Source organism: Poecilia reticulata, chromosome 1 (assembly GCF_904066995.2).
Source record: "Poecilia reticulata chromosome 1, P_reticulata-male-v2, whole genome shotgun sequence".
NCBI lineage: Eukaryota > Metazoa > Chordata > Actinopteri > Cyprinodontiformes > Poeciliidae > Poecilia > Poecilia reticulata.
Genome location: NC_088830.1, coordinates 1,176,966 through 1,187,434, shown reverse-complemented (window position 1 = coordinate 1,187,434; position 10,469 = coordinate 1,176,966). Strand labels below are relative to the sequence as shown.

Here is a 10,469-nt window from a genome sequence, read left to right as displayed (position 1 = left end):
TGCTCTGAGCTGTGGGCAGGTGGCAGAGGAACCTCTTTGAGCCCCGCTCTCACATGCAACCTGTAACATTACAGGTTCAAATCCTCAAGAGGCAGCGGTTTCCTTCATTCACACATAACCTCCCACACACAGCATGGCTGCTGAAGAGAGATTAAAGGCTCAGCTCAATTTCAAATTTTGAGTGCAATCAAATGGGATATCCCATAACCCACATTCAAATTAGATCATTGAGTCTTTTGATAGAGCCAAAAAATTGCTTTTATGAAAATGTGCAATAAAACTGATCTTTATCAAAATGCACAGGACAGTGCTACACTGTCTAGCACAGTGGTGTCCAAAGTGGGTCCTGGAGGGCCGGCCGGCATCCTGCATGTTTTAGTCTCTCCCTGCTTTAACACACCTGCATCAAATGATGGCTCATTAGAGGCCTAAGAAGAACATTGACAAGCTGAGGAGGTTGTTGCTGCCACAAGGGAGAGACTAAAACATGCAGGATGCCGGGCCACTAGGACCCACTTTGGACACCCCTGGTCTAGCACATGCACTGATATCCCTACTAAAGATGTGAAGAAAGTCTTAAAATAAGTTAAAGGTAATCTTTTACTCCTGGAGCATGAGCTCACACAGAACCAAACCTAACAAAAATCCAACCTTTAATTTGAACACATTTATTTAGATGGGGAAATATTTATATCTTAGGATATAATTTTATTATAAAATCACAGGTGGCAAATATATACACCTGAAACCTCCTTTGAATTCTTTCTTATGACAGTTATAAGTTACTTTGAAGCTCTAAAACATCCCAGTCAAATTGAGAAAGAAAAGCATAAATAAACATTCATCCATTTTCTTCCGCTTATCCGGGGTCGGGTCGCGGGGGCAGCAGCTTCAGAAGGGAGGCCCAGACTTCCCTCTCCCCAGCCACCTCTTCCAGCTCCTCCAGGGGAACCCCAAGGCGTTCCCAGGCCAGCCGAGAGACATAGTCCCTCCAGCGTGTCCTGGGTCTTCCCCGAGGCCTCCTCCCGGTGGGACGTGCCCGGAACACCTCACCAGGGAGGCGTCCAGGAGGCATCCTGACCAGATGCCCGAGCCTCAACTGGCTCCTCTCGACGTGGAGGAGCAGCGGCTCTACTCTGAGTCCCTCCCGGATGACCGAGCTTCCCACCCTATCTCTAAATAAACAAACTGTCCGCTATATTTACTTGTTAGGAACTGTGATGGGTGTAGATAAGTGTTGTAGCATGAATTTTGCAAAAACATAATTCTTTCTTAAAATTATTTCCATTTCTAAATAAATGCTGTTTTATTCCTGACAGAATAAATGAACTCAAATTAAAAGTGAGGTTTTCCTAAAAAAAAAAAAGAAGAAGAAGAAGAAAAAAGTGTGCCACTGTGGTGGAACAAAACTGATGATTTCCTTCTAAGGCTTTTCACACATATCTACAAAAAAGTGTCAATAGCCGTTTAGGGTACCACTAATGTTCATGAAACAAGAAATATAAAGAGGATAACTTTCTCAGTCATGATTCAATAAAAGTTACAAATATTACGTAACTTTAAGCACTGAACAGTTTTCTACATCTTCTGATGTAGAAAACTGTTCAGTGCTTAAAGTTACAAATATTACGTAACTTTAAGCACTGAACAGTTTTCTACATCTTCTGATGTAGAGACATAAACCATTTTAAATAACTGTCGATAGATTAAATTACTTATCTTTTCAAGTAATGTATCCAACTAATAATAGTTACCAGTGGGAGGTTCGCTTTGAGATACAGCTGGTATAAAAAGTCTTCACATCCCAGTTCAAATTACCTTTCTTGTACCTTTAATGTGACATTGATTCTGTACAATTCTGAAAAACAAGCAAATGTGGAACAGGAATGTTTTTTTAACTAAAAAACACCCCTGCAACAACCTAGTTAGATAAATATGCACAGTCTAATGCTCATCTTCTCATTCAATTTCAACATTGTCTTGTCGGCAGTCTATCAGCATTCTAAATCTTGGCTTGGAAATGTTTGTCCACTCTACTTTGCCAAGATTCTTCAAATCTCTCTGACTGTGAGGACATGTTTTTTTCTACAGCCCTCTTCATGTGAGTGCATGAAGTGCTCTAAAATTTTCTGATAAACCACAAAACTGACTTTGATTGGATAAAACAGCAGTGATGACCACAAGTCATCACTGACTGAGGAAACTTCACACTGGACCTCAGCTTGAATTCTGTGCCTCTCCAGATTCTGGTATGTTGATTTCCAAAATGCAAAATTGAGTTTAATTTAAAAAGAAGACTTTGGACCACTGAACAACAGTCTAGTATTTATTCTACTCAGCCCAAGTAAGTACCCAGATAGCACAGAATGATTGAAACAACATTGAATCAATGTCAGCCAGAAACATTGAATAAACGTTGAACGCTGACATTGAAACATTGAAAGTGGTCGGTGACTTGAATGTTGAATCAATGTTAGGGTTTCAACCATAACCGACATATCAATGTTGATTCAACCATCATTTGTATGTTAATCTACATGCATATTTGTGTTGGTATTGCGTTGAATCAGTTAGGAATCAACATTGATTCAACCTTCATCTGAGTCTACATGCAGATTTGGGTTGATTTCATATTGAATGAAAGCTAAGGATTTATGTACATTTTTAGGTCTGTACATAACATACCACTTAAAGTTTCTTCACTGGTGTTAAACACTATATTATTGGTAGATCATGGGTAAACTGTGTACAAAAGTTTAAAAATGACAACATAGGTTTGATATAACATTTTATTTAAGAAAAGAGGGACAGATCTTTAAACATATTTGACTCCTTTTTGACTGTCAGAATAACAGTCTATTGTCCACAGGAGAACAGAGTCCATGAGGTTAAGCTTTGTACTGTATGAACCAGGGAAACAGTACAAGTTGTGGTAACCCCAGTTTGACTCTGGTTGGCGTCACTTTGATTCCTTGTGATGTCTTCCTCTCATTCTGGCGTGTCATGAAGCCACTTGACAGTTTTACTGCAGTCCTCAAGAGTCAGCTTTAGGTCAACCTGCAGAGCAACGGCTGAAAAACACAAAAATAAAAGTGAAGAAGGTGCCGGTTAGAAATATAATAAACATTTGAAAAGTTCTGAAAGACATTGAAAGATTAAACAGTGGACTGGTTACAGGTCTGAGAACAAATACTAACCATATACTGTAGTTCCCCATGTACACTCACTGTTAATATTTATCTTAATCTTTCATTAATATTTATCTTAATGTTTACATATACAACTACATTTACCTATGAAGCTGCAGCCTAGTGTAGGATTTATGCTGCACTCATGTTAAAATGAGGGAATCAATATTTAAAATAAAGGCTGTTTATCAGAAAACTTAAAGATAAATCTGAGGGAGGATCAGGGTTTATTTAACACACCAGAGACAGATAAATAGAGCAAAAGGTGATTTATACTGTAGTTGGAAAAATGTATAATTTATACAGAATAAACTTCCATCAAATAGCTGGTTTTGTCTTCAACTACAAATATTTCCAAATAAGTTGATTAAATTCATTACAAAATGTCCATATGCTGATAAAGATCCCACACCAGTAATAATAGTCCAGTTCAGTTTAACCAGTTACCAACCCAAGAATCAACAGACTGAATCAGTCATTAGCAGGTTTAGTTCAGTGTTTCACCTGCCTTACATGTTTTAAGTGTTTCCTTCCTGCCTCACCTGGATTTAATCTGTGGATGATTAACAACCTTCTGCACTTCTTGATGGCTGCAGACGGTCATGCAATCATCTAACTCAGTTGTTCTGGAACAGAGGCACATCTAAGCACATCATAATAAAAACCTGAAAAACAAGTGATTACTATCACAACAATTTAAAGCCCACCTGCAGCAGCCAGCCTTACACTTCCTTGTCCACCACATGCTCTCCCAGACCAAACAATAGGCCCCGCCCTATTTTAAAAACTCAAATCCCACAAAATCTCACAGGATTTCATACGTAGGCCTGGAGCAGTGGGCAGGATGAAAATAATACAAAATAAGACATGACCTCAATTATTAAAAATATCTGTGTTGCCCCAAAATAACCAGGATTACTATGGGCACAAAACAATGCCCTTATTTTTCAATAAACACATTTAAGATCAAAGTAATATTGAAAAACTTACCATAAAACTGCTCAGAGGAGAATTCAATTCAGAAGCTGGTTGCAAACAAACCAGCAGCAAAGTGGCTGTTTGGTTGGGACAAACCACTAGTGTAAAAAGGGGGAGTCGGACTGTACAACTCCTAGTAGAGACTTGTAGATGTTTTTGTGTCAACACATTATGCACAGTCAGTAATAATATTTACAGACAAGTAAGAAAATGTACATAAAGGAATCACAACCCAATGTTCTCAACATGTAGTGTGTAATTTGCACCTTTGCTGCATGTCTTCCCCCTTTCTTGTAAATTAACTATCAAATAAAGGCCACTAGAGCCAAAAAAAATCTTTAACAAAATAAAATGTGAAAATTTAAAACCCTCACCTAAAATTAAAATTGTTTCACCCAGAGCCCAAGGAGGAGGGGAGGAGAGTGGAAAGGGGGAGGAGATTGAGGGGTAGATGGGCCCAGGCGAGGGGTGGGTGGTGGGGGGAAAGGGACATGTGTAGAGGGGTGTGAAAAACAGCTTACATTGATTGAACATTTAGATCACGAGTTCTTCCCCAAACCTTGTCCTCAAGGCAAACTGACCTGCGTGTTTTCATTTCAGCAAAACCCTGTTAATCAGACATCAATTAAAATCATATGTGCCGAATTAGGGAAATGCCTAAAACTTGCAGGGCTTACCAGTGACAGATTCCCTGGTGTGGCTCTGTGGGTAGAGCAGTTGTCTAACAGAAGGTTGATGGTTCAATTCCAGCTCCCTCTTGCCACATGCCAACATGACCCCTAGGCACTCAACCCTAACTGATCTGTGCATTAAATACATGTGTGAATGTGACTGTAAAGTGCTTTCAGTGGTCAAAATGACTGGAAAAGTGTTATGTAAGTTTATTGACCATTTTTGAAGTAAACTAAATGATTTGAGTAAGACTGACTTAAATCTGTTATCTTAAACATAATTTATTAACAAATTTATTAAGTAACAAATTGAGTTGGATGATTATAATATATTGAATTAAGTTAAACTTAATAAATTAAGTTAGATATATTTAATTAATTCAGTTGGATAAACTTAATTGAATTGCTTGTTACCTACAGAAGCAATTCAATTAAGTTGGTTCAACTATTTTCTTTTTAGAGTGTGTTTTATAGTTGATCTACCGTCAGTTGTTGACCTCAACCATACATGCAACCTTTGTGGTAATAATTCAACATTGAATTAACATCTTTTGCCAACAAGCCAACAGCAAAGCAGCTGTGTGTTTGGGCCATCCCACTCATGTAAATGGTGGGGGTGGACCGCTCCACTCCTTGTAGTAAGTTGTAGATGTTTTTGTGTCAATATTTCGCACGCAAACAGTCAGTGAGAATTGTTATGAACAAGTAAGAAAATGTACAGAAAGGAATCAGCACCGACTATCCTCTACAGTGCTTAATTTAAAACATGATAACCCCTCAGTAATAAAATGCTCTGACCCACTAGTTCGGTTGAGGAGGAGGGAAGAGGAAGGGATGCGGCAAAACAGCTGACATTGATGAGATGTTGATCAGACAAATGCATTTCAGTCATTAGAGTTCAACGACAAAACAACATTGATTCAATGACACAGTTTCAACATTAGTTACTTGGCTAGAGGTGGATGATTGTTTGATGGTTGATCCACCATCATTTGTCGACTTCAACCAAAAATCAACCATTAATCAGACCTCTGCATTTCAGTCATCAGATTTCAACCACAAAACAACATTGATTCAATGACACAGTTTCAACGGTTTGATTGGATGATTGTTTGATGGTTGATCCACCGTCATTTGTCGACTTCAACCAAAAATCAACAATTCTAACTTTTTCAACGTTGATTTAACATCGTGTGCTATCTGGGTAGCTTCTTCCTGTTATTGGCACCTATTGTGGTGGCAACCAGAGGACCTGCTGGTATACTGCTGGTATACACCAGAGGTGATGGAAACTGTCAGGCTTAGTTGTCCTTGGGGACTCTTAAAGTAGCTGACAGGTATCAGGTAGCTGAGGTTAAGGAAGCAAAGACCATCACATGCTTCTTCAATGTTTCATGAGGGACCAGTTGGAGAGACAGACTGGGATAGTAGTCCCCATTTTTAACATTGAGAACCGGTGAGTGTTCCAGATACCAAGTGATACCACTTCTCATCATTCCTGGCAAAGTTATTCTGGAGTTTTGGACTGGTTGGACCGGAACATCTCTAACCATGCAGACTGATCCTGCAAGAGACCCTTCCTGCTCATATGAATTACGAAAACATTTAATTTTACTATGAGATAAATAAAGTGGGTTTTTAAATTTTTTTTTTCTTCAAAAGTTTTGTCAGCTCTACTGGCCTTTGACAGTTGTCAGACAGGAAAGCAGGTGTGACAGAGGGAGAAGACATGCGGCAAAAATCAGGCTCACCACTTGTCATTGCTGCTGTTTGTAGTGTTCATGGACTGGATCCCAAGGCAGGGGCGCCGCCAGAAATCTTGGGCCCCCCGCACAGCTACTGTTACAATTTTTTGAGTCTATTTGACCCATAAAAAGCGTCACAATTTTAAAGGCTTGCATCTGCCTTGCTTTCTATGGTTCAATACTGATACTAGCACAATATTTACAGCTCATGAATTTTACATCCAACAGTCCTCATCCAGTATGCAAGTAGGTTGCTTGCATTTTTTCCATTAGTTTTAGATACTGAAATGTCTCTCCCCATGAGCAACAGTTAAAAGTAACATGCAAAATACACATAAAACAACCCAGACTTCTCAAAAATGCTATGTAGTTGCATTTTACTCAAGCTGCAGTACATAACTTTAATAAAAAATATGTTTTCTCCATATTTGTTAAAGCTGTCCCCTTGTCATAGCAGTTTGTTATGAGACAGATAATCTGTGAAAACAATCAATCTCCTCCGTCTCCTTCCTGAATTACTAGGCCTGTCGCGATAAACGATAAATCAATTATCGTCTCTTCCTGCCTTTTTTCTTTCTGTTGATGACACTGATTGAAAAAAGGCTCAGCTCCGGTGCTCTGCACTGACCCTCCCTTCCTATTTCCTTAGTGTAATGTCCAGCGCACATTACACGAGTTGTCGGTCCATTTCCAAAACCTGAGACACATTAGTCGACAGAAATCCCAGGTATAACGGTTCGATCGGGTTCGTCGTGCCATGTGGTGTCCAGCCACATGGGCACAAAATAATGGCTACAAGTCCAGTTAACTCATTTTAAAACCAGGTATTAATCAATGCTTTACTAGAATCTACCTGTGATGCATGTGGCTAGAGTCAGCGTAAAGTCCTGACTGAATGAAAATCATTATAACCTATTTATGTCACTTTAACGAAGAACAGCTGAAAAGTTACCGGGTTTATCAACTGCGGTTGCAATTTGGCTCCAACTCCTCTCCTTGTCATTTCTATATTCTTTGCACGAAATGTTGAATAAATATTAATGTTGTTTCTACATATCATCTCCAATGTCCGCTGGATTTCGGGTTGCGGCATGTCAGCTGTTTGGGATTCCCCTCCGTAATTTCCCCTCAGAAAGCAGGAGGAGAATCCGGCTTTCTGATTCTGGGTGACTGGATTTAGCTGTAAAGATGGGATAATGGGTTCCATCATCCTTTGGGAAGTTCAAAAAAAGGCCACTGCTTCTATGCATTGAAAAGAGTAAGTTGAGGTGGTTTGTGCTTCTGATCAAGAAGCTTGCAGGGAGCCTCCCTGGGGGAGACTCAGAACTTGCTGGAAGGACTATGTATGCCTGGAAATGCCTTGGGATCCCTCAGAATGACCTGGAGGAGAAGAATGTCTGGGGTTCCATCATGGACCTATTGCACCTGCGACCCAATTTCAGATATTGAAAGACATTGGATGGATGGAGTCTAAAAACAATGCTCTTTAGCTTTGACCCTTTGTGGCTTACCTTTCTTTAGAAAGGCATCTCTTCTTCAAAACACCTGAGTCAAATCATCAGGTCATTAGCAGGACTGACCAAACTTGACTGCATGCTGGGGAGGTAATTCAGCCATTTGTTTGTTGGAACAGGAACACATCTAAAAGTTGCAGGACTCTGGCCCTTAATGGCTGGAGATGAAAGCCCCTAGGAAAGCAATAAGATAACATTTGTGTACTTAAAATCTTTTAATCTGGCTTATATGCTCTTTGTAATTTGGAGAAAATTAAATTTTGGGTTTCCGTTAGCTGCATGCAAACAGTGCAGCAAGAAAGTACCGTTACTAAATACAGGCTCTGCCCAGAATGCTGTATTCCTACTTGCAATTGGAAAGTTGAGTTAAAGGAAAAAATGTGTTAGAAAACATCCCACTCAAATGTTTCTATTTTTTGGGAGTCTGAATATTATGCTTTTGTTAACTGTAAGCCATAATCATTAAAACTGATACACTTCATCTATTGACTAAACCCAAAGCCAGCCCAAGGCAAAGTGAACCAAACAGCTGCTTAGGGCCCCCAGGCTTCCAGAGTTCCTGGCCATAAGAGCTTGAATTTTAACATAGACAATAGATCTGAAATTTTAACATCTATATATTGAGAATGAAAATACTATCAATAGTTTCAGCACCAATTAACACTTAAATGTAAGATTGAAAGTAATTGGCTTACTTTGTAAAAGAGCAAGAATAATCTTCATAGTGTAACTGTTGTGTCTTTGTGTTTGAGCTTGGTATTGTTCATAAATACTCTCAACCAGCATGCTCCATGTGCAGGCCTCATATCCTTAAACATGTCATTCTGTAAAATGAATCTGTGTATTTCACTTTTGGGGTTGCTGAGATGAATGCAGTGGTGAATGACATTCTGATTTACTGAAATGCATCTGTATACTTCAGTCAGTGTCAGATTATTTATTGGGTGTGAATCTGAAAAAAATATTATCCAGTATTTCAGTACAAAATGTACCCAGCTAAGAGCAGCTATCTGAGCCTGAGTGGACCCTGCAGGCAAACTGTTTCTCTGCTGAGGGACAACTCCATCCTGGAGAGAATGTGTGTGCCTTCTGTAATCCACTCTGTACTGTGAAAATATGCGGAGCTCGAGGTTCAACTTGTGTTGCTGTAGACTGTGCTCTGCGCGCGCATGTGTGTGTATCTGTAACAGTTCGAGTGACCAGCGCGGCAGGTTGTTTGCGACGGAGATACGTCGCTGCAAGCAGCGACACTTTGAGAACAGGGAAGCCGAGACGCCGGAAGCAGCAGCAGACGCGAGGTGGACGCAGACAGTAAAAATCACCGGCAGCACGAGCGACAGACACCGAGGCGGCCAGCGGGGAGGAGAGACGGAGGAGGTGGATGAGGAGGAGGAGGACGAGGAGGAAGTACCTGCACCCAGACTCGTTTTGCCCCGCCGCCTCCGTCACGTCTCCCTCCCTGTCGTCGCTCTCCTCACCCCTCGTACCTCTCGGACCGCTTCCTCGTTAAAATGGCTGACCCCAACAGCGACGGTGAGGTGCCGGAGAGCGCGCGCGGTTTCGCCCGCCAGGGAGCCCTCCGCCAGAAGAACGTGCACGAGGTGAAGAACCACAAGTTCATCGCGCGCTTCTTCAAGCAGCCGACCTTCTGCAGCCACTGCACGGACTTCATCTGGTGAGTGTGAGCGCGCGCTGCGCCGAAAGGACACAGGTGATTCACTTGCTGCTGCCGTCTCTGCGGAAGGTCTGACCGGTCTCTGCACACCAGCGCCGCAGTGCTAGAATCTGTCACCATAAAACACTGCGATGCGCCATTCAATGCGACAGCACCGCGGGCCTTCGACAGAGGGGCAGAGATGCGCTACCTGCAGCCATACAACACGCATTGCTGCTCGGCTTTCTTATTTTACTGCATCCCCCCTCCGCCTCCACCTACACCAACCTCTGAAACTGGTGGAGGAATGCTGCTGGTTGCATGGGGCCCCGCCGTTGTTGCTGCTGGTTCTCCGTGTGCTGATTAATGTTTGCGGCTGGTTTATCTTTATATGTAGGGTATCTCTGTCAGCGAATTCCTCAAATTTCTCATTCCTGTCCTCTGTCCACAGGGGCTTTGGGAAGCAGGGATTCCAGTGCCAAGGTAGGAGCTCATTCACAAATCAGATATGTCTGCTGTGGGTGTGTGAACTGATGTCTGCTGTCCAGGAGTGCATGGCACATACGGTTAAATTACTTTTTTTTTTTTGAGGATTTGACATCGATCACTGAAAAATAAACTATGCGAGTACTGAATTGTTTTTGAGTATCAAAATGAGTCGGAAGGGGTGAAAAGGGCAATTTTGCCTCCATATGGCTGTGTGTGTGTGTGTGTGTGTG

General features: G+C 41.3%; 1 protein-coding gene and 1 long non-coding RNA gene across 6 annotated transcripts in view; one reads left to right on the top strand and one right to left on the bottom strand.

Moving 5' to 3' along the window:
• Nucleotides 1-2,775: 2,775 nt before the first annotated feature.
• On the bottom strand, nucleotides 2,776-10,213 carry LOC145551424 (uncharacterized). Of its 3 annotated transcripts, none has more exons than XR_014087257.1 (3): nucleotides 10,039-10,213; nucleotides 3,731-8,270; nucleotides 2,776-3,071 (listed from the first exon to the last, which is right to left on the bottom strand). It is a non-coding gene; the product is annotated as an uncharacterized LOC145551424 (long non-coding RNA). The 3 variants fall into 3 exon arrangements; XR_014087261.1 differs by lacking the exon at nucleotides 10,039-10,213 and having other exon boundaries at nucleotides 3,731-8,007; nucleotides 8,094-9,110; XR_014087253.1 differs by lacking the exon at nucleotides 10,039-10,213 and having other exon boundaries at nucleotides 3,731-9,110.
• prkcba (protein kinase C, beta a) overlaps nucleotides 9,295-10,469 on the top strand; it is a 91,502-nt gene continuing 90,327 nt past the window's right edge. For 2 of the 3 annotated variants that reach the window (XR_014087224.1, XM_008406060.3), the window contains exons 1-2: nucleotides 9,298-9,771; nucleotides 10,202-10,233. Coding sequence is in view for 2 of the 3 variants with exons in the window: in XM_008406060.3 (XP_008404282.1) it covers nucleotides 9,608-9,771; nucleotides 10,202-10,233 (196 nt within the window). In the remaining variant the exon portion in view is untranslated. Of the gene's footprint in view, nucleotides 9,772-10,201; nucleotides 10,234-10,469 lie in introns of all 3 variants that reach the window. The other variant, XM_008406066.3, reaches the window with a different exon arrangement.